Raw genomic sequence first — 22,595 nt, 5'->3', positions numbered from 1 at the left:
AAGTGATTAGGTTACATAAGGACAGGGACAGTGCTATGTTTGATATAACTTTAACTGAGATTCAAGAAGCAATACTACTTTCGAAATAAGTTTAATGAGTAAATTTATCTATAAAAGTCTATGAACTGTGTGACTCCCAGGCTTATTTGAACCCAGGGACACGATTCACCTACCTTTTGTACTGAAAACCAAACTATAATGATCACAGCTCTGGGCTTTGAACTTTTTTAAAAATGATTTGGCAACATAATTTCACAGAAAAGGATTCAAATGTATTTTACAATATATGTCTATAAAACTAAATGGCTAAGCATAATTTATATAATCTTTGTAGATTACTATATATCCTGATGCTATAATGCCAAGTATCTAGGATCTTAGTATTGTAGTTCTGAGAATAATTTTTAAAGTTTTCATATTCTAGTCTATTTAACAAGAGCTGTCCGTAAGACAGCGCGCTCGACTTTTTTATTGCTTGCCAATAAAAAAAGTTTTTGCAGTAAAAGGCAATACAAGAATCTCTGTATTTTTAAAGTGAACAATGGCCATGAGCATTAAGATATTTAGTGAAGAATTATTTTATTATGACATAATTTATGGTAAAGTGAACAAGTGGATAGGAATGAATTATTTTAGATTTTTTAAGTTTTTTAGTGCTTGCCTATAATACAAAACATTGACAGTTAAGGGCCATAATTCAAATAAAATCTTTGACAGAATTACCTTCTCCTGGACATGTTTGGGAATCATGATTGTAAACAAGTATTCCAACTTTCAAATTAATATCTCAAACAGTTCAGTCAAAAAGTGGACTGGTACTAAAAACTTAACCAAGATTCTAAGTCGATAAAAGGCCTTAATTTTTTAAAACAAATCCTTGACAGAGTTACCTTCTCTTGCGTACAGATGGGGGTAATGATGTGAAATAGCATTAAAAGTTTCAAAGCAATATCTCAAAGGGTTAAGGCAATAAGTGGATTTTACCCATATTCAATGTATTTTCTAAGTCAAAAAGGGGCATAATTCTGTCAAAAAACCTTGACAGAGTTATGTCCTCTTGTCTGTTGATGAAGGTCGTGATGGTAAACAAGTATGGTCAGTTTCAAAGCAATACCTCCAATGGTTTTGAAATAAAGTGAGGTGGTACAAAAAACTTAACCAAGCTCAATACACTTTCTAAGTCAAAAAAGGGCCATAATTCTGTCAAAAACCTTGACAGAGTTATGTACTCTTGTCTGTAGATGGAGGTTATGATGGTGAACAAGTATGGTAAGTTTCAAAGCCATACTTGTAATACTTCTGAAATAAAGTGGGGTGGTACGAAAAACTTAACCAAGGTGTGACGCCAACGCCGACGCCGGGGCGAGTAGGATAGCTCCCCTTTTCATAGAAAAGTCGAGCTAAAAATTGTGTAATCTATTTATGCATCAGACTAAAACCATTTAAATCACAATTGTAGTGGGCCATCTATGGATTTTTGGGAAGTATGGTAAAAATCTACTTTTTGTTTAAGGAAAAGATTGTTTTATAGAAATTGTTGATTAGAAAATAGCTCACATGTGCGCACAAAGTGCTTACACGTCAGCTTAAACAATCAAGCTAAATCATAACAAACAAGTGTTTTAAAAATGGATCTTATTTCTGAGTTTCTCAATCTAATAAAGAAATTGGAAACTTTGGGAATTTAAACCAACACCCTTTGGAGGGAAATTGTTCCAAGTCTGTAGTCATAACTGCTCAGTCATATATGTTACTGATTCATATCATATGTTGGTGCAAAGAAATAAAATACTATATTGTTATGTAAAAATGATTATATTTACAAATATTCTAAAATGAAATGTTTTCTTCAAAATGTAACATAAGATTTATTATTACATCAATACAGTATGGCATCAAACAAATACTTTCACTTGGAAATTAAAATAAGAAAACTGAGACATGTCTACAAAAAGAAAGGTTGATAAAGATTCCTTGCTTCGCTGATATCTTTTCTTTAAAAGAGTTCAAAACATTAGATGAACTTTTGATGCAATCAAAGGGAAGTAACCCTCACAAAACCTAACAAACCAGATGGTACATGGATATGATTTTCTTAAATGTTATCATAACATAAGAACATAAGGAAAATACTTAATATCAAAAATGTTATAGAAAACCTATATATGAAATGCAAGTAAGCAACTTCTACCATTGAGTTCCTTTTAAATTTTGATCTTGTTGTTATCATTTAATATGCTATACTTTTATAAGGAACAAAACATTCATCAAATGATCAACCATAAATTTGAATGACTTATTAAGATACATTTTTAGAATGTCATCCTGATAATTGACTAAAGTTTTACATTTTTAATACACCAAGATTATTTCATTTTATCATAGCATTTGGTGAAACAGGTATGAAAATGTGATAAGCAAAATACATGTTTATAAAGACCTCTGGTGCTCCTTTGTGCATTATTTCTGGCACAGGCAGGCACTTGATTAGTACCAACACCGTTCTGTTAGCTAACAGCATAGCTTCTTTATATGAAGCAATTAAGTAAGTTTTTAAGGAATTGGCTTATATTGTTTAATAGGTAAGGATAATATTGAAGTTCCTGGAGAGACTCATACCCACAGCGATGATGGGCAAATGGTCTCAAGTCGATGATTTAACTACTTAGTCACTGATGACAAGTGTGTATTATAAAGAAACACACAATAGTTATATGGAAAACATGTGGCATCATGTGAGAAATCTGACTTTATAATATAGTGTAAGCATTTAAACACAATACATATTTGAGTCAGCCATTACAAAACCAACGTACAGTACAGATAACGAGGAATATGCAAAATCCTCGGAGAATCGAGGAAAACACTCGAAACTCCGCGAGAATATTTGTCCATAAAAACGAGTGACTCCGAGTTAGAAACGTGTCATGAGAGTGACTTTGAGACGAAAATAAAAGCGCATGACTCCGAGAGAGAATTATCACGTAACTCCATGTCAGTGTCTAGCTGGTGTACATAAATGCAAGTGCAATCTCATTTTATATTTAATTTAATTCTTTAGATTACCATTCGAAAATAAAGATGATTTTTACTGTTGTTGTTTTCAATTTACCCTGAAACAGTTGAACGGTATATTTGATTAGAAAAAAACACTACCGTAAGCGTCATCAGTTCAAGTTTATTTTTATCCCGATTAATTAGGTCAGTAGCAATAACCAAAGGAACCCGAAATTCTATCAAAAACAAAACAAAAACGATTAAAAAAATCCATATAAAAACGGCCCAACTTTTTTTTTATACTTCTTTAAGAAATCAATTAATTATATAAACTTAAATAATCTTAAATGTTTAATACCGATAACATGCCGTTAGCACAGTCTGATCAGGATCCATGCTGTTCACCATTTGTTTTTCTACTTGTTTGTAAGCAAACAGCATGGTTCCTGATCAGACTGCGTGGATGTGAAGGCTGGTCTGGATCCATGCTGGTCGCAAATGCATTATGTTGGTTTTGTCATGGGCGCGGCTCATTTATTAAATCTTATATCTTACAACAAAAATATCCTAATCTATACAACAATATAAGACAATACTTCAATTACTTAACTTACTTAATCACTTTAATTTGTTTACTTATAGTCAAGACAGTATCTGTTTTTATATCTACTATAGACTCTCAGTATAACTGTAAACCTTCACTGTAAAAATATCATTTTCATCCAGTTTAGTAAATTTATGTCAAGAATTTGTAAGTATACATTTGTAAGTATCAATTGTACTAAAGCACATTTCACAAATTCTATTCTCATTTTAAACATTCATCTGCTTGACCTGTCATTGTATGATGTTGTTGTTTTTGTCACTATATGTATAATACAGTAACTTTACAATGTAATTTTGATGGGGGAAAAAATACGCATACTGATTTGCTAGCAGTTTCTGGCCCCAAATGGCACCTTTTAACAAAATAAAATAAAAATCTGTCTACGGATGAGTGCAAAACTTTGATACATCAAAGCCAGGAACCTGTCCTGCATAAACATGTTTTCAATGCTGCTCTTTCACTTTACTTTTTAATAAGAATATAGGTCTGAATGTTCAAAATTACATAGCTGTTCTTTGGACCTTTTTTATTTTAAATATAATTCAGTACCAGTAAGAAATATTAAGATCATTTCATCAAAGAAATAGAACATCCCAACCTTTTTCTGTGTCATCTGCAAAATATTGTCCAAAACTACTGATTAACGGAACAGGGTTTCATTTATTGTGCATAGGTATTCCACTAGAATTTCTCCAAGTGTTCCTTACTTTTAAATGTTGCAAGTTCTCTAAGGTAACTTTCAACAACAGACAAAACTTCCAAACATTATAATAAATTGATGTACTATTTTCACTGCTGTATTGCATAGAAAACAAATGTCTCTCTGATTTGATGAATTAACATAGATGCCCTACTGGTAAAAGTAGACTATATAGGACCATAAAAAATGCTAGGGGCCAGAAAGTGCTAGGAAGCCAGTACATCTGTCTTGTTAGCCTATAAATGATTGGCATACCTGCTTACAAGTTAAAGAGTTAAGTTTAAAATATATCATGCATTAATGTCTGTAATGAACCATTAATTAGTATCAACACGTTAACAATTTTTTAACCATAAATTCCTCTAGTTCATTTCCATTTTCGTGACAACATAACTTCTGACAGTTTGAGATCATGTTGGTATTGTGGTGTAACAATTGAGGCTGCAGTATGTACATCTAAAATGTTAATGAACATTGCACTATGTACATCATGTATATTTACAGTCCACACTACACACAGTATATATACATCAATGTACAACAGATGTCAGTGGTTCAGCTCGTATACTGGTGAAATCTAACGATCTGTCTGTCTCATCATCAACCTCTCCGATCACAGCTCTGAAAACAGAAAATACAAAATCTTAAAAGAGTGTAACGCTATATATCACCTGCAGTAATTGTTATTTGAATTTTGAAAAAAAATTCTTTCAAAATGCTTGTATGACAGATATAATTATGTTTGTCATAATCTTTCGGATTCTTTCCTTAAACAGGAAATGGGGCATGTTTCAATTTGATTGCTAAACAGTCAAAACACTAATTAAAATAACCACATATTATTTAATATTATTTAAAATTATTTTGTTGTGGAACATTTTATTATGTTTATATAAAAAATTTATGAGTGTTAAATAACAAAGACCATTTTATGATACAATTTTTTTGAAAATCAACCATTATACTCAAGATGCAACATAATTTTACTGCTTATGAAATGTTTTTGAAATTCTATTAACCCTTTCACTGCCATAGGGACGGCTTAAGCCGTCCCTGTTATTTTTGGCGTATTTGCCATATGGACGGCTTTAGCCGTTTCTATAATAATCATAATAATAATAATAAATTAATAATAATTAATAAAAATTATAATAAATATAAAGAAAATTATACCATCGATAATAAGCATATCTGGAAACATATATAATTTTTATAAGACTAATAACAAATAATAACAAGATATGTTTGTAAAACATGTATGCCCCCTATCAGCAGCCAATTATTCATGTGAAAAGGTTATTATGCATGACTTCTGACCCAGTGATCAAAAAATTAATAAGGGTTATCAAGTATCTACTGGTCATGACCTTAACCTTTGACCCCTTGACACAAAACTCAATAGGGGTCATCTGCTGGTCACGAAAAATCATCATACAAAGTTTGAAGTTCCTAGGCCTAAGCGTTTTTAGTTAATTGATCGGAAACCGTTTTAACATACAAGGTCAATGTGACCTTGACCTTTGACCCCTTGACCCCAAAATCAATAGGTCATCTGCTGGTCATGACCAATCACCATACCATGTTTGAAGTTCCTAGGCCAAAGGGTTCTTAAGTTATTGATTTGAAAGCATTTATACCTACAAGGTCAATGTGACCTTGCCCTTTGACCCCTTAACCCCAATATCAATAGGGGTCATCTACTGGTCATGACCAATCACCATACCAAGTTTGAAGTTCCTAGGCCTACGGGTTATTTAGTTATTGATCGGAAACCGTTTTTACCTAAGAGGTAAATGTGACCTTGACCTTTGACCCCTTGACCCCAAAATCAATAGGGGTCATCTACTGATCATGACCAATCACCATATCAAGTTTGAAGTCCCTAGGCCTAAGGGTTCTTTCGTTATTGATCGGAAACCGTTTTTACCTACAAAGTCAATGTGACCTTGACCTTTGACCTTTAACCCCAAAATCAATAGGGGTCATCTGCTGGTCATGACCAATCACCATACCAAGTTTGAAGTTCCTAGGCCTAAGGGTTCTTTTGTTATTGATCGGAAATCGTTTTTACCTACAAGGTCAATGTGACCTTGACCTTTGACCCCTTAACCCTTAAATCAATAGGGGTCATCTGCTGGTCATGACCAATCACCATACCAAGTTTGAAGTTCCTAGGCCTAAGGGTTCTTTTGTTAATGATCAGAAACCGTTTTTACCCAAGAGGTCAATGTGACCTTGACCTTTGACCCCTTGACCCCAAAATCAATAGGGGTCATCTACTGATCATGACCAATCACCATACCAAGTTTGAAGTTCCTAGGCCTTAAAGTTCTTTAGTTATTGATCAGAAACCGTTATTGCTTACAAGGTCAATGTGACCTTGACCTTTGACCCCTTGACCCCAAAATCAATAGGGGTCATCTACTGATCATGACCAATCACCAAACCAAGTTTGAAGTTCCTAGGCCTTAAAGTTCTTTAAGTTATTGATTGGAAACCGTTATTGCTTACAAGGTCAATTTGACCTTGACCTTTGACCCCTTGACCCCAAAATCAATAGGGGTCATCTACTGATCATGACCAATCACCATACCAAGTTTGAAGTTCCTAGGCCTTAAAGTTCTTTAGTTATTGATCAGAAACCGTTATTGCTTACAAGGTCAATGTGACCTTGACCTTTGACCCCTTGACCCCAAAATCAATAGGGGTCATCTACTGATCATGACCAATCACCATACCAAGTTTGAAGTTCCTAGGCCTTAAAGTTCTTTAGTTATTGATCAGAAACCGTTATTACTTACAAGGTCAATGTGACCTTGACCTTTGACCCCTTGACCCCAAAATCAATAGGGGTCATCTACTGATCATGACCAATCACCATACCAAGTTTGAAGTTCCTAGGCCTTAAAGTTCTTTAGTTATTGATCAGAAACCGTTTTTGCTTACAAGGTCAATGTGACCTTGACCTTTGACCCCTTGACCCCAAAATCAATAGGGGTCATCTACTGATCATGACCAATCACCATATCAAGTTTGAAGTCCCTAGGCCTAAGGGTTCTTTCGTTATTGATCGGAAACCGTTTTTACCTACAAAGTCAATGTGACCTTGACCTTTGACCCCTTAACCCCAAAATCAATAGGGGTCATCTGCTGGTCATGACCAATCACCATACCAAGTTTGAAGTTCCTAGGCCTAAGGGTTCTTTTGTTAATGATCAGAAACTGTTTTTTACCCAAGAGGTCAATGTGACCTTGACCTTTGACCCCTTGACCCCAAAATCAATAGGGGTCATCTACTGATCATGACCAATCACCATACCAAGTTTGAAGTTCCTAGGCCTTAAAGTTCTTTAGTTATTGATCAGAAACCGTTATTGCTTACAAGGTCAATGTGACCTTGACCTTTGACCCCAAAATCAATAGGGGTCATCTACTGATCATGACCAATCACCATACCAAGTTTGAAGTTCCTAGGCCTTAAAGTTCTTTAGTTATTGATTGGAAACCGTTTTTGCTTACAAGGTCAATGTGACCTTGACCTTTGACCCCTTGACCCCAAAATCAATAGGGGTCATCTACTGATCATGACCAATCACCATACCAAGTTTGAAGTTCCTAGGCCTTAAGGTTCTTTAGTTATTGATCGGAAACCGTTTTTGCTTACAAAGTCAATGTGACCTTGACCTTTGACCCCAAAATCAATAGGGGTCATCTACTGGTCATGACCAATCACCTTACCAAGTTTGAAGTTCCTAGGCCTTAAGGTTCTTTAGTTATTGATCGGAAACCGTTTTTGCTTACAAGGTCAATGTGACCTTGACCTTTGACCCCTTGACCCCAAAATCAATAGGGGTCATCTACTGGTCATGACCAATCACCATACCAAGTTTGAAGTTCCTAGGCCTAAGGGTTCTTCAGTTATCACTCGGAAACCATTTGGTCTACGGACCGACAGACCGACGGACCGACAAGTGCAAAGCAATATACCCCCTTTTCTTCGAAATGGGGGCATAATAATAATTATATTAATTAATAATATAGTAATTTCTTAGAAAACCCTCTGGCAAATAGGTGATCAATAAAACAATAACCCTCAGGCAGCGAAAGGGTTAAACATTTCATTAAATATAGTTTTATAAATTAGATGAAATTTAAAATAAATTCATTAATAAATTATAAAAAGATCTTAACCACAAAAGTACTGTGAAAGTTTGGTTCAATTAATTCATTTTCATTAGCTTTATCTATAGTGTAATACATTGCATATATACATTATAAATTATCTCCCCTGAATGTATACAAAACTTACACATTATCTCCCCTGACAATGTACAGTCCCAGGATAACATGCTCGACACCTTCACTGCTGCTATACACACGTTCATGACTCTCATCCAATATGAGATTTATAGTCTGATCAAAACCTTTCAACATACCCTGTAAAATACATCAAGTTTTATGTCATAATCTACAAATATATTTATATATATATTGCACTTTTCATAAATTTAATTGCAAGTCTTAGACATGAAAAAGCTTTAATAAACACAGTTCAAAATGAGGTACATGTATAATAGCAACTATGCAGCCTTTAACTGGCAGAAGAAGACCTTTAGATATTCGCCCATGCCTAAAATACAAGATGGTACCTTGGCAGAACTTCTATGTTCCAAAGCCTAGTTGACAACTTTGTGTCTTGAAAAAAATATCTTGACTGACAACCAACAGCTATAAGTGGTAAATGATTTGTTTTCAAAGTCAGTCAACATACTAAAAAAGCGATATGATCAGCATTGAACTTTTCAAAGAACGACATGTCCTGTTAGCTCAATTGGTAGAGGACTGAAAAGTGAATCAGATGACCTTGGTCCAATTCCTGGACATGCATGTTACTTTTGTTGTAACTGATGATGAAATCCTTTCTACTGTCATTCAAACTGTATCTCTACTCTGGTAAGTTCTTTGCGAAAGTGAAGGCAACTAGTACTGGTAAACTACTTTACAGTCTGTCCAAGCATGATGCAGTGGCTGAACTGTGCTCTGGTAAATTCAATGTTGAATAGAGTAAAACTACCAGCACCACCAATATTACACTATTAGACTATAGAATATGTAAGATATATAAAGAACAAAGAAGACTTGTTCCATCCATTATGTTGGATTTGTCATGACACGGCTCAAATATGTTATATACTTACTACAATAATTCTTCCATCTGCTGTCACAATTGATACAGTTTCTTGTTCAAGGTTAAGGAAATTTTACATCATAGTTTCTATAAATACACACTATTATTTAGACCAAAGCCCAATTACTTTACAGAGACAAGGAATTTTGTGTCATTTTGAAGTAAAAGGGAAATTTTGTCTGTCAACATGGATACTCATATGTCAAGGATTTCATATTTCTATTTTGCTGAAAGCGAATTTCGAAGTTATTTGTTGTAGGCCAGGTCTCTTTATTTCATTTTTTAGGGGAATATTTTGCATTAAAAAGAGAGGAGAAATTTGTATTGATCGGGGAGGAGAATGGGGCCTAATTTTGCTCACAAAAAAACATGAAATGAGGGTCCTTTAGAACAAAACTGCAAATTCAACTTAAACATAATGTAAAACAAAAAACATTTTAATACAAACATTCGCTATGTCGAGTTCCACACCTTTTATACACCTGTATATTTTATATACGGTAGTAAACGGGTGCTGGATAGTAATTTTGTCCTAAATGATCAAGGGGTGATTATTTTATGATCATTTTCCATTATTGGATTGCAAAGGATACCCTTACCCCCAAAATAGGAGAAAAACGCTAGGGAAAAAGTAGTTTCATTAAATAAAATCTTTAACCCCTGCTATGCTTTTGTCATTTCCCCTGCTGCTGTCCTTGACAAATTTAATTTTATTTCTTCTCTATCATTGCTGTGGCAGCATGGTTGATTGTCTAGTTTATTATCAAGAGGTCTTGCACTGGTTCAAACTTCTCTGCAAAAACCAAAAATTATTGAATACCTGGAAACAGGGCTAAAATTCTTTAAATTGGTACTGTAAACGGAAATATTGCGGTAAATAACAGAGCATTCAAAAGGATACTGTTAACATACGATTCTAAAGCTGAAGCCATGTTCAATCTTTTCTTTCAACACACCTGACACAAATTTGTAGGGTAGAAATGAAATGCAACACCGGCCGCTAAGGGAGAATATCAAATATTTATTTCATCAATTAAAAAAGATAAATATATTTTGAGTTATAATTTTGATTTTTCAAACAAAAAAGTCAGAATATTTATTTTATTTCATCTAAAGACAATCTTTGGCAAATAGAAAAACAAAAACAATAGAACGCCGTAAATAAACGGTCCCTCAAGGATACAAAGATGGCCGCGTCCATGTTCACAATTTTGTGTATTTAAATCTGGTATTTATTGGATAATTGTACGTCGACAATGTCGTTTGAGCAGGTTGAAATCATGCCTTTTTAAACCTGGCAATAATCTCCTTTATCCTAGTCTATTGAGCAGTTCGTTGCAACGGTACGTTTTCTCGGAATATTTTGTCAAAAAATTCTGCATAGGTTATGCCGATTTACAAATACTTCACCCCAGACACTTCACCCTAGGCCTTTTACAGACACTTCACCCCTCAGACAGTTCACCCCTCATTTTAAGAAATTTGATATTTAATATGAAAAAGGCAAAGCATCAAAGCGAGCTTGATTTTCTTTTACCGTAAAATAGTTTAAAATAATCGTTTATTTTTATTTTACATTTTCCGTTTTAAAATTGTCATTCGGTATTTTATACACTGCTTCTATATATTCTATATATGTGTGCAGGACACCAGTCTATGCTTCCGTTTTCTATCAGAGTATATCGGCTTTTATCGTTATCTTGTAATTCAAAAAGTTGCGATGTGTCAATTTTGTACTTCAGACGAAAGTTTTCAAAACCATCACTATCTAGCAAGTACTTGCGTTACCGTAAAGCTCGCTTTGCGAGCAGGCCCTTTGGGCCAGCTTGTCGAGGTCGCTATTAATCAAATAAAATATATGAAATTAGGTGCTACATGTACCTAGGCTATGGCGCGGAAAGCTCTTATGAATTATGATTTTTATCATTTTAGCATAACATGTTAAGTGTACATGTAAACCAGATCTTTCTTGCAGGTATTTTGTACCATAAACAATACGAATTAATTGGTGGTGTTCAACCTATCATCGGAGTGCTTGGAATATTCCGAAAATCTCCAAACGTAAAGGGGGACCACTGCACATGCATTGGCATTTGGAAAATCCCGTCCGCCGTTTTTGTTAATCTCTAATCGACAGATGTTTTTTAACGTTAATTTTAATGTGCTTATTTATCAAAAAGGATATGTTAAAGTAACTTTTTATATTTATAATCGTTACTATGATTCTTATCTGACTATGAAATGCACCCTAGCAGTAAAATTAAACGCTCATTGTGGTATCAACAGTGAAGAAAATTTCCCGAAGAATTTACATGCAAATTAACAATCTGACTGATAGTGATACCAATTCAAATGTGGTCAAACTTGAACATGTCAAAATTGTTGAACACAGCATGTCAACAACTTTCTAATATAGGTGCTCAGAACTAATTTGAAGAGGAAAAATTTACTTTTATTTGCACAATTTCATTCAAGCTAACTGTTTTCTCTTAACAATCCTAATGCCATTTCAAATATGAAAATAATAAGTGTTGAATTATAATATATAATGTCTGAAGAGAAGTGGGTACAGTCACTGATTAAGGGAGAGTCAATATTTTCTCAGGACTAGCAAGGTGTAGAAAAATATCTCTGTATATATATTCTTTACAGTATACTGCTGTATAAAGTTAAAACCCAATAAAAAGGAATGCTTTAATTTGCCCTTCAATATGTCGCCCACCAAAATTGTCAACATAGTTTGTGTTTAAACCATTATTCATTATGAATATTTCAGACTGTCTGCTGTTGCACATATGAGTTCAAGAAGAAGATTTAAACGTGCATCAGATACCAAACCAAGTGAAGACAATGTTGAAATACAAACATTACGGAAACCTGGAATGGCTCATGACGTAGACCCAAATGCTATCCATCCTGCTGTAGTGAGGTACACTCAGCCAAAGATGAAACTGAAACTTCAAGGGATTGACTTAACCAAGTATACTCATGTTCCAATACCATATCCCAAAACAGGAGGAAGAAATTGGCATGGTAATGTCTTAACAAATTTAATTAGGTACCGAAGTTTCTCAATGAAAAAATGATTTTTTAATTTAGTTTTTACAAGTTTTTTAGTTTTTATTTCATTTACAAACACGGCTTTGGGTGACATGCTTCATACCTTCTAGCCTCATACATGTATGGCTATATTTCCAACTACCCTGTTAGGCAGATTGGGTAACCTTCATTACTCTATGAACCCCATTTTATCTCAACCTTTCAGAGCATAGGTCAAATTTAAATTTATTAATGACAAAACCAAGGTTTCATATTTTGGAAATTATTTACAATGTATAATATATTTGAACATATGTTATCCATTTGACATTCTTCATAATAATTACCCAGGCTCATGTTTATTAGCTCTTATGTTTGGAAGAAAATGTCAGCTATTATGAGCGCTGTGGCGTCTTTGTCATTGGGCCTAAAAAAAATTGTTTGTTTTCGGTGTCCCTACCTACCCTATTTTTTGGCCACCAACCCTAAACTTTTTGAGGGAAAACAGGCTGCATTTTTTTTGTTTGACCCTGCATAATAAACTTTGTGCTGCATACATGTATTCATATTTCCATCGCATACACTTGATATAAAAAAATATTTAAAAAGGAAAAAAAATGCCTTCCTACCTATCCTTTTTTTAAAACCATCTCACTGGAAACAAACACTTTTTTTTGTTAGGCGTTGTGCAAAAATTTTAATGTTGCCTAATATGCAACATTTCAAAAGGTAGCATCATGAAAGCTGGTTGGTAGACAAGGGGTATAATTCTGAAAGCAATTTTTTGGAAGTTAAAGCCCCTTTAAATTTAGAATTTTAACAGACGAGCATTAAGTTTTACTTGACAATAATTTGATCATTTTCAGGTGATGTATACATGGGTACAATATCTATGTTGCCTGATGATGAGTATTATATTACTTGAAACTAGTAGCAAATAAAACCATTAAACTGACCTGGTTTTGTATGTGTGTTCCTCACCTGTTTGAATCATTGTAATATCTATATGTGTTAAATTACAGCAACATAAGATGTTGCAAATCTTTTGGAATCAACCAGGATATTATGGAACCAATATAATTTTACCTTTGATAAATTTTATCAGAATATTTGGTATGGTATAGATATATATACTTTGAATGTGCTACTTTAAATGTGTTTTGCACAAGAATCGGGTTCCTAGCTCAAAGATCAAGGTCACACTTCATCAAAAGTGATAGTATGAATTTCTTATAAAAGTACACTGATATTCTTGTCTGATCAACACTTCTGTTATTCCTGGATGTATTTTGAAATTATTATGCATAAAATTTATGTGTTAGATATGTGTCCCGCCCATGAATCAGGTCCTTACCTCAATGATATGATGTTTTTGATAGAGAAGTGAATTGATGCAAGTCAGAGGTCATGGTTCCTCTACTGGGCCCTGCTTAGAGGCGTGGGACGTTTGTCTGTCTTCTTCGACAGTTCTTGCTTTTTGAAAAATAACTACATATAATTTAAAATTTTCAGGACAGGTTCAAAACAAGAGAGTTGGTGGTGGTGCCAAACAAAGAATTAGACTGGTGGATTACACACGTAATGCTATCAGTGAAAAAGAACCACTTGTGGAAAGAGTTCTCTCAGTAGATTATGATCCATTACGTTCTGCTGATTTAGCTTTGGTTGCCAGCGGTAACAACAAGAGATGGATTATTGCAAGTGATAATATGAAAAAAGGAGATATAATAAAATCACATATAAAAATTCCTCAGTATCCAGGTAAAGTTTGATATAGTAAACAAGAATGAAATTTTTGCAGATGTTTTGATATTCACGCTACATTTTACATCCTTATTATGTATGTGTGTATTTTTGGGTAAACACATTTATTTGTGCCTGTGGTACTGTATTCCTAGAAATTATTTCGCGCTTTTTAAGTTAGCTTGTTTCGCAGTGGATATATTATCACGAATGTTTGAATCCATGGAAAAGTTACATGAAACAAATTGTCGAACATTTGTAGATTCAACCACTTATCATTATGATGTAGTCTGCATAACTTTTACCTATGCTTCAATGAAACATATATCAAGGTAAAATTTTCTTTTGAGTGGTTGAAAGTTAAATATCCATTATTTACAGATTGAATAAAATTTAATTTTACTTGTTATTTACAGTTTGCATACTTTGAATGAATTTTAGTTTCCTTATTTAAAGGAAGGTTTTAAAAGTACAAAGCAAATAATACCTATCGATAAACATTTACTGTTATTTTGCTCCCCAAAGGATGAGCATATAGTCGCTGCTTTATCCTTCCGTTCGTCTGTCCTTTCTTGTTCGAGATATAAGTCTGTAACAACAAGGGTTATCAACAAGAAACTTTGTAATTGGGTAGATGTGCAGTGCACAAGAACCTTAACTCTGCCTTGCCTAATTTTGGAGTTATTACCCTTTGTTCATTTTTACACTTTGAACTTCGTCCAGGACATAACTCTAACTATAAAAGATATCAAGATGAAACTTTGTAGGTAGATAGAGCTCACTGGGTAGAAGAGCATTGCAAAAGAACCATAACTCTGCCTTCCTTATTTTGGAGTTATTGGCCTTTTTTCATATTTACATTTTGAACTTTGTCCAGGACATAACTCTGACACTTTAAGAGATATGAACAAGAAAACTTTGTAGGTAGACAGATATATTATTGGGTAGATGAACAGTGCAAAGAACAGATACTCTGTCTTGTCTAAGTTTTGAATTATTGCACTTTGAACTTTGTCTGGGACATAACTCTGAAACTACAAGAGTTATACTTTTCTGTGTTCAAAACCTATTGGGGGGAGCATCACCTGGTTCAACCGCTTCTTGTTTCTGACAGTTTAAATTTATTTAATTCAAACAATGAACATATTTTTATAATTTTAAAATAGTAAGGTCAATCATTAATGACAGCATTATTTAACTGGACATTATGCTATAAATGAAAATAAATATTAAATATTATTTGCTGAGAAATAAGTCATCTGAATGAATTTTTATTTTTCTGGTAGAAGAGAATTATATCAGAATGGTATCTTATATCTTACATATATATATTGTTTACACTAGGTAAAATTTAATTATTTAAAGATTTTGTCAATATTGTACAAATTGTACAAGTTAGTCTTGTCTTGCTGGTATAGAGAGAACAAAAACAGAAATGAGCCGTGTCACGACAAAACCAACATAATGGTTTTGCGACCAGCATGGATCCAGACCAGCCTGCCCATCCGCGCAGTCTGATCAGGATCCATGCTGTTCGCTAATAGACCCTATAACAAGTAAAGAAACTGATAGCGAACAGCATGGATCCTGATCAGACTGCGCGGATGGGCAGGCTGGTCTGGATCCATGCTGGTCGCAAAACCATTATGTTGGTTTTGTCGTGACGCGGCTCAAATGTTATCATATACGCGGTTTACCCAAGCTACTTGATATTCATGAAATTCCTTGTCACTATAATTGCACGAAAGATTGTCTCCACGAAAATTCCATTGTCATGAAAAAAGCAAAATATTGTTTCTGTGAAAGTTTCTAGGAATACAGTATAGTATATATGAAATTTGGAATGTCAGATAGATAAAAGATCATGTTTTAAAGAGATTTCTGTTAAAATGAACATGTGTGTGTACTGTGAATATCATACCTGATATTAAAGTAAAATATTCATTTAACTCATTCTAACCTTGCCAGAAATTTACTTCATATGCTTTTATTAACCCATCATATACTTTATAGGTGTATTACTTGAATTGGATTTTTCGTTTTTAAATATGATGGACCTTATTATCAACTTTATGATTTATATAAGATGCCGATGGGGAGATAGTAGAATTGTTGAACACTTGCTTTGTATTACTTAATTTTTTAATTATTAAAATGGTCGGACTTCATGTGATTACTTTATTGTTTTAGTGGCAGCCAAAACTGGAGATGCACACCCACTGGGCGCGTTACCTGTTGGGGCAGTGGTTCACAACATTGAAATGTATGAGAAAGAAGGTGGATCATTTGCTCGTGCAGCAGGAGCAAGTGGCACAATCAAGCTCAAAGTTAATGATAAGGTGACGGTTACGTTACCATCTGGACGTGATGTACAGTTAAGCAAGTTCTGTATGGCCACATCTGGTAAAGCATCAAATATCGATCATTACAAGGAACATATTGGTTCTGCTCAGAGAAGTCGTCATTTTGGAATTCGGCCATGTAGTGGTTTATTCAAGAAAAAGACCGGTTATCACGGACGTAAAATGAAGAGAGTGAAGCCTGTGATTACGTATGAGAAAAAGACTAGAAAACCTTTACATGAAATGTTCGACAGTTAATATTTTTCTCTTCATAGTTTCCAAAATTTGTTTATCACAGTTAAATCCTGTATGACAGTACTTACCATTTAAGAAAAAATGACATAAACCTGTCAGAGAGTTTCTGTTTTATTACGCCCCCTTTTGAAGAAAAGGGGGTATATTGTTTTACAAATGTTGATGATTTGATCAGTATGTTGGTTGGTTGGTTAGGAGACCACTTCATTTCTGCTCAATAATCGTAAACCACTAGACCCACAACTATATTACAGAGTAAATTCACTTTCATAAATTTTTTACTCTCTTCCTTCTAAAACATTGATCAACTACTTAAAAGAAATAAACCTGTATTCTAAGAATAATCTTGCTCATTTTAAAACCTTGCACTTACACTTTTTATTTAGGTTTAATAATCTGATGTTAACAATAATAGTACCTGGAGCACTATAGCTAGTTATGTGTAAATGTGCTGTTAAATCAAAACATAGATCAACAGCTGTCAAACTTCATAAGATGACCACTTCATTGTGAGCAAGACCCCTGATGTTTTTGGGTGCCCATGCTTGAAGGTCAAAGTCACGGTGACCTTGAAATCAATGTTGAAACCGTTTTCACTCTTATAAGAAGAGAACCATATCACCCTTAGCCTTCAAACATTCATAAGATTGGTCTGAAAGTTTGTTTTAATGATATCATCATCCTTTTGAGTAGAATTCCCCTTTTGTTTTTTTGTGCACCAGTGCATGAAGATCTTAGTCAATGTGGCCTTGAAACTGAGAGACATTTAACTTAACATGTAATTAGATTTAGAAGTGAAGCTAAAATAACCATGAAAAATTATCATTGTTATTATCATGCTATGTTAAATCTTTTATTCAAGTCTCATCATTGTATAGCACATAACATCAATATATAAAATTAATACAGATACACTGCACACAGCCATTCTAAAATAGAATTGTTAGTGACTGCTGCAAAGCATTATTTCAAATTTTTATAACATTTCTTCACCATCACTTGAAAATAAAGGTTAGATAAGTTCATTGTTATTCCTGAAGCCACTTTACTACATTACTAGGGGTAACTGATATTAGGTGTTGCACTTCTTTAAAAAAAAATGATAAATTGTATCACCACATAAGTCTAGAGCAAGCAATGTCTGGTAAAACTTTAACAATGGATAGAATTCTACGTATATAATGTACAAAATCAAAACATTGAGTAAATAGCTAAAAACATATACTTTATAATCTGAGAGCATAATAAAACTGTAACAATGAAAACATTCAGCATATAATGTATAATACATAATTTAAAACATTATGTAATAGCTAAAAACTTAAAAATGTCTAGTTTTCAACATATTATAACAGGTTTTTGCAATTGTTCTAACTATATCAGGGTTGGAGAACAGAAATTTTAGATTTTCTGAATCATTTAAGAGGTTCAAATTACAGTTAACATTACAGGCATATTTGTCATTTGGATATTCTTGTTATAATTTAGTTATACTATGTAAGATATCTATATGAACTGAGAAATGTTGTAATTGAAATTATAATGAAATTGACATCACAAATATTCTAAATATAGGTGCAAATATCAGAGTTCCAGAATGTTTCAACTAGGATTAACTCAATCCATGAATATAAGGCTCCCACGTTTAAGGTTTTTTATAAACGTTTTACACGATTGGTAAGAACCGAAACGATACCGTTTAAACGGTGGTACATCCATGTACTATCTTACACCATGTATTCGAGTCGCCATATGATGACTTACTTTCTATTTTTGATACATGTACAAATAAGTAATGCTTAAGGCTCATCATGATTGAATCGCCACACATTTTCTGCATTGAATTTGTTTCCCCATTTTGCTCTTTTGAAAGATCAAAGGAAAATCAACATTACATAAAATGTATTATGTCATGAGCGAATGCTTTGTGGAGGGTTGTAAACACCCATTTTCAGTTTTTTTGCTGTTTTTTTTTACTTTGGAATAAACCAATATGAATTAGAATTGATAAAATCCATGATAACAGGCAATGATTAAGATATTTTGTAAGACAATATGGTCATTTCGTGTAAATGGTAAAAATATTGTAAACGTTTACGAATGAAATTTGAAACGATTCCGTTTAACGTATAACCATGGGGGCCTTACATGAATACATATACATTTAGAGTCTTCACTAGTGTCTACTGGTAAATTGTTTGAACTAACATATATAAACCAATGTTTTATCTTTACTAAAATCAAAGAGAAAAGAATGCTATTTATTTTTTTCATTTAAGAAATGAGAATTGTTTAAAGAAAGCAATTTTTCGTATATATATCAACTAACACTTACAGTTCCTTCTATGTGCATTGGAAAAAAACAACCAAAACATTTGATATTTTGTCTGTCTTTAAGATGTATATACCTTATTATATTTATATGTTTATAGATATGTAAATATAAGAGAGATATTTCACTGTCGTGGAAATCAACATATTTATCAATATCAGCATCACACCTTGGTCCAGAGTATTGTTCCACCAATCATTTGCTGAACCTTACTTTGTTCTGGACAATTTGCTTTGTCCCAGCTTTGTTTTATATATTGGCAAATTATATTTTTGTTTCAGTACGGAAATTTGATCCAGGTTTTCGTGCCACTTACACATGTATTTTTCACACTGCTTTGAAACATAATTACTTATGACCTTCACATACATTTGTTCATAGTTCTTTATATATCTTCTTGTTGGCTTTAGTGGTATACATTTCTTGAGGTGTTTAGCACATCATTCAATGCCATGTGTATAACTTGAGATTGATAGCCGACTGCCTTTTGATTCAGCAGATTTGGATTTTATTCTAGAGTCAGTTTTCATAAACCTAAAAAAATCTGTCAAGGACATATTTGCATATTGAATACAGAAGCTGGTTTCCACAATAATAAAAACTTATGTCAGAAACAGATTTTAAACTGACCATACCATACCTAAAAGGTAAACTGTAACAATCCTGGTTTAATTTAAGTACTGACCTCTTCCAGTGTATACGGTCGGGGTGAATGATTTCCATTTGTAATTAAGTACCAAGAGTGATTGATGTATGCTATACTTTAATCTAAATAAGTTACATCATATAAGTTTTACAATCGGGTATCTTTGAAGTTAACTAGAATAAAAATGTATGTAGTAAGCTTGAATAAGATAGTTACATGTCCACCACCAACTCTTCAGTGAAATGTTATATATGTATAATGTAATTTTGCTTCTAAAACAATTTTAAAACATCGAAGAATGTGTAAAATATATACTGTAAATATTTGTGCATTCATTTCTTATTGAAAAATTTGACTTGGACTTTATAGAAAATAAATTTACTGTTTGTAGAAGTAATGGAAAACTAAGGTCACATTTCAACGGATATTTACATTGAAAATAAAGAAAAGTGGCTTTCATATCCATGTATGTATTTTTTGGTGACTAAAATATGGCAGTTTTGAAAAAGATAAATTGAAAATTAATGCGCACAATTATTTTTAAACTGAAAAAGGGAGACAACAAATCATAAAATAAAGTATTGGAATATAATTCAGTTATCCTCTTGAGACATTCATGGTGATATTGCTCACGTAAGTTCTAACGGGTCTTTCAAATAGAATTATATTTGAAAGACACTTGTTCCAAAGAATAACACTTTCTTCACATTATCTTTGAATCCTTAATGGTCGTTGCAATTTATGCATGTATTCCAGAAAGACCCCAAGTAATTACACAAACAGCTTTAGTTTAACCTGTTGAATTCTGCTTAAGCAAGTGCTAGGGGGCGTGGACGTTTACTAGCACTTTCCATTACCGTCCATGAACAGGCTCAATCAAACCGAGCCTGCAACATTTACAATTTTGACTTTTTGGACCTTCTTTAGGGATTCTTTACTTTTCTCTATTTTAGAGACGTGCATGTTTCATATTTTAGTTGATTTGGGTCGAGATTTTATGCTAAATGCTCATACGTCTATCCTCCCGCATAAATTGTACTTAAGTTGGCTTGCATCCACTTTATTGATTGAATTCTTGTATGAGTGGGTCTCGTGTTTGCCCAGTCCATTTTAATGGACGACTGAAGCTAAAATAAAGGTATAAAACTTAAGATTCAATCGGCAGAATAACCGTCCGGTTGGCTCAGTAGGTAGAGCGTTGACTGCGAATCGGGCGATTCGATTCCCGGACTGTGCAAGTCATTTACTTTGTGATTGATCAGGAACTCCGTTCTACCGTCATTCTCACTGTACCTTTGCTCTTGCATGTACTAAACGTACCAGTTCCTTGCGAAAGAAAAGACAACTAGTACTGGTAAACTGTTTGACAGCCTGCCTAGGAACGATGGTGTGGCTGAACTGTGCTCGGTAAATTCAACTTACAGCCGCAATCCGGGGGTGGGGGTGGGTAAACTGCCAACACCATCACCACCACTTCAACAATCTTTGGTCACTATTATGCATAAACAGTGCTTCTCAAATTAATAGATATGTACCATTAAAGTGACATGTTTAAATGAGCTGATGGCATTGAGCATCTTTATAACTTATTTCACGTGTACTTTATTGGCACCTTAATTACAGTGACACACTTAAGATAATCAGTAACCGCTTTGAACAACATCATGTCAACCAAAGTCGTGTTTACTATTAAGTACTTCGTACATCATTGATTAGTTATGTCGTTGACATTCTTACAAGAGAAACGGTTGCTTGGCATTCTATACAAAGTTCCACCCGCTTGCATCTCACCTCGTTACGTTTCTTAGAGAAATAAATTGAACAAATTTAAGTCGATTATCTCTAAATATTTGTACTAACAGAGATAAAATGTGTGTATTAGTTGTTAAAATTATCCATAATTGTTATGTTTAAACGTGTCAAGTTTAGGGTTATTAATTTATACATTATGCGAGCTTATCATAACTGTATATAGAACACCAAGATAGCATACATTGTTTGTATTTGGCATATTCTCTTGTTCAATTTAGACGATTTTCATTAAGACGTTTCGTTCCCTTACCCATTTTGAATAAAGATATTTAATAGACACATTTGATTTGGGCAATAGTTTTTTTAGTCCCCTACCGGTTTACCGGAGGGGGCTTTAGGTTTACCCTCCGTCCGTCTGTCTGTCCGTCCGTCAGTCCGTCCGTCAGTCCGTCCGTCCACAAAACTGGATCCCGCGATAACGCAAAAAGTACTGAAAATATTTTAATGAAACTTGATATATGGATAGATGGCAGTATGGAGATTATGCACGTCATTTTCTTTTTTTCCTATGTTGAAAATTCTGGTTGCTATGGCAACAAATAGACTGAAAATATGGCAAATTTTACACATAACCTGGATCCCGCGATAACGCAAAAAGTACTGAAAATATTTTTATGAAACTTGATATATGGATAGATGGCAGTATGGAGATTATGCACGTCTTTTTCTTTTCTTCCTATGTTGAAAATTCTGGTTGCTATGGCAACAAATAGACTGAAAATATGGCAAATTTTACACATAACCTGGATCCAGTGATAACACAAAAAGTACTGAAAATATGTTTATGAAACTTGACATATGGGTAGATGGCAGTATGGAAATTATGCACATCCTTTTTTATCTTCCTATGTTGAAAATTCTGGTTGCTATGGCAACAAATAGACTGAATTTCAAGTTTTCTGATTCTAGTTTTTAAGTTTTTTCCCTATAAGTT

General features: G+C 33.6%; 2 protein-coding genes across 2 annotated transcripts; one reads left to right on the top strand and one right to left on the bottom strand.

Moving 5' to 3' along the window:
- Positions 1-1,796: 1,796 nt before the first annotated feature.
- On the bottom strand, positions 1,797-10,520 carry LOC132737411 (U6 snRNA-associated Sm-like protein LSm8). Its single transcript, XM_060724696.1, has 4 exons — positions 10,394-10,520; positions 9,503-9,543; positions 8,614-8,741; positions 1,797-4,925 (listed from the first exon to the last, which is right to left on the bottom strand). Exons 1-4 carry the CDS (start codon positions 10,422-10,424, stop codon positions 4,835-4,837), a joined length of 291 nt encoding a protein of 96 aa, XP_060580679.1. The 5' UTR covers positions 10,425-10,520; the 3' UTR covers positions 1,797-4,834.
- A 128-nt stretch (positions 10,521-10,648) lies between these two features.
- Positions 10,649-17,693, top strand: LOC132737410 (large ribosomal subunit protein uL2m-like). Its single transcript, XM_060724695.1, has 4 exons — positions 10,649-10,835; positions 12,269-12,525; positions 14,044-14,292; positions 16,465-17,693. Exons 2-4 carry the CDS (start codon positions 12,288-12,290, stop codon positions 16,872-16,874), a joined length of 897 nt encoding a protein of 298 aa, XP_060580678.1. The 5' UTR covers positions 10,649-10,835; positions 12,269-12,287; the 3' UTR covers positions 16,875-17,693.
- Positions 17,694-22,595: the final 4,902 nt, after the last annotated feature.

The sequence above is a fragment of the Ruditapes philippinarum genome, unplaced genomic scaffold, assembly GCF_026571515.1.
Source record: "Ruditapes philippinarum isolate M1 unplaced genomic scaffold, ASM2657151v2 ctg2388_1_1_1_1, whole genome shotgun sequence".
Lineage (NCBI taxonomy): Eukaryota > Metazoa > Mollusca > Bivalvia > Venerida > Veneridae > Ruditapes > Ruditapes philippinarum.
The sequence above is the reverse complement of the archived record's forward strand: the minus strand, read 5'-3'. Positions and strand labels throughout refer to the sequence as shown.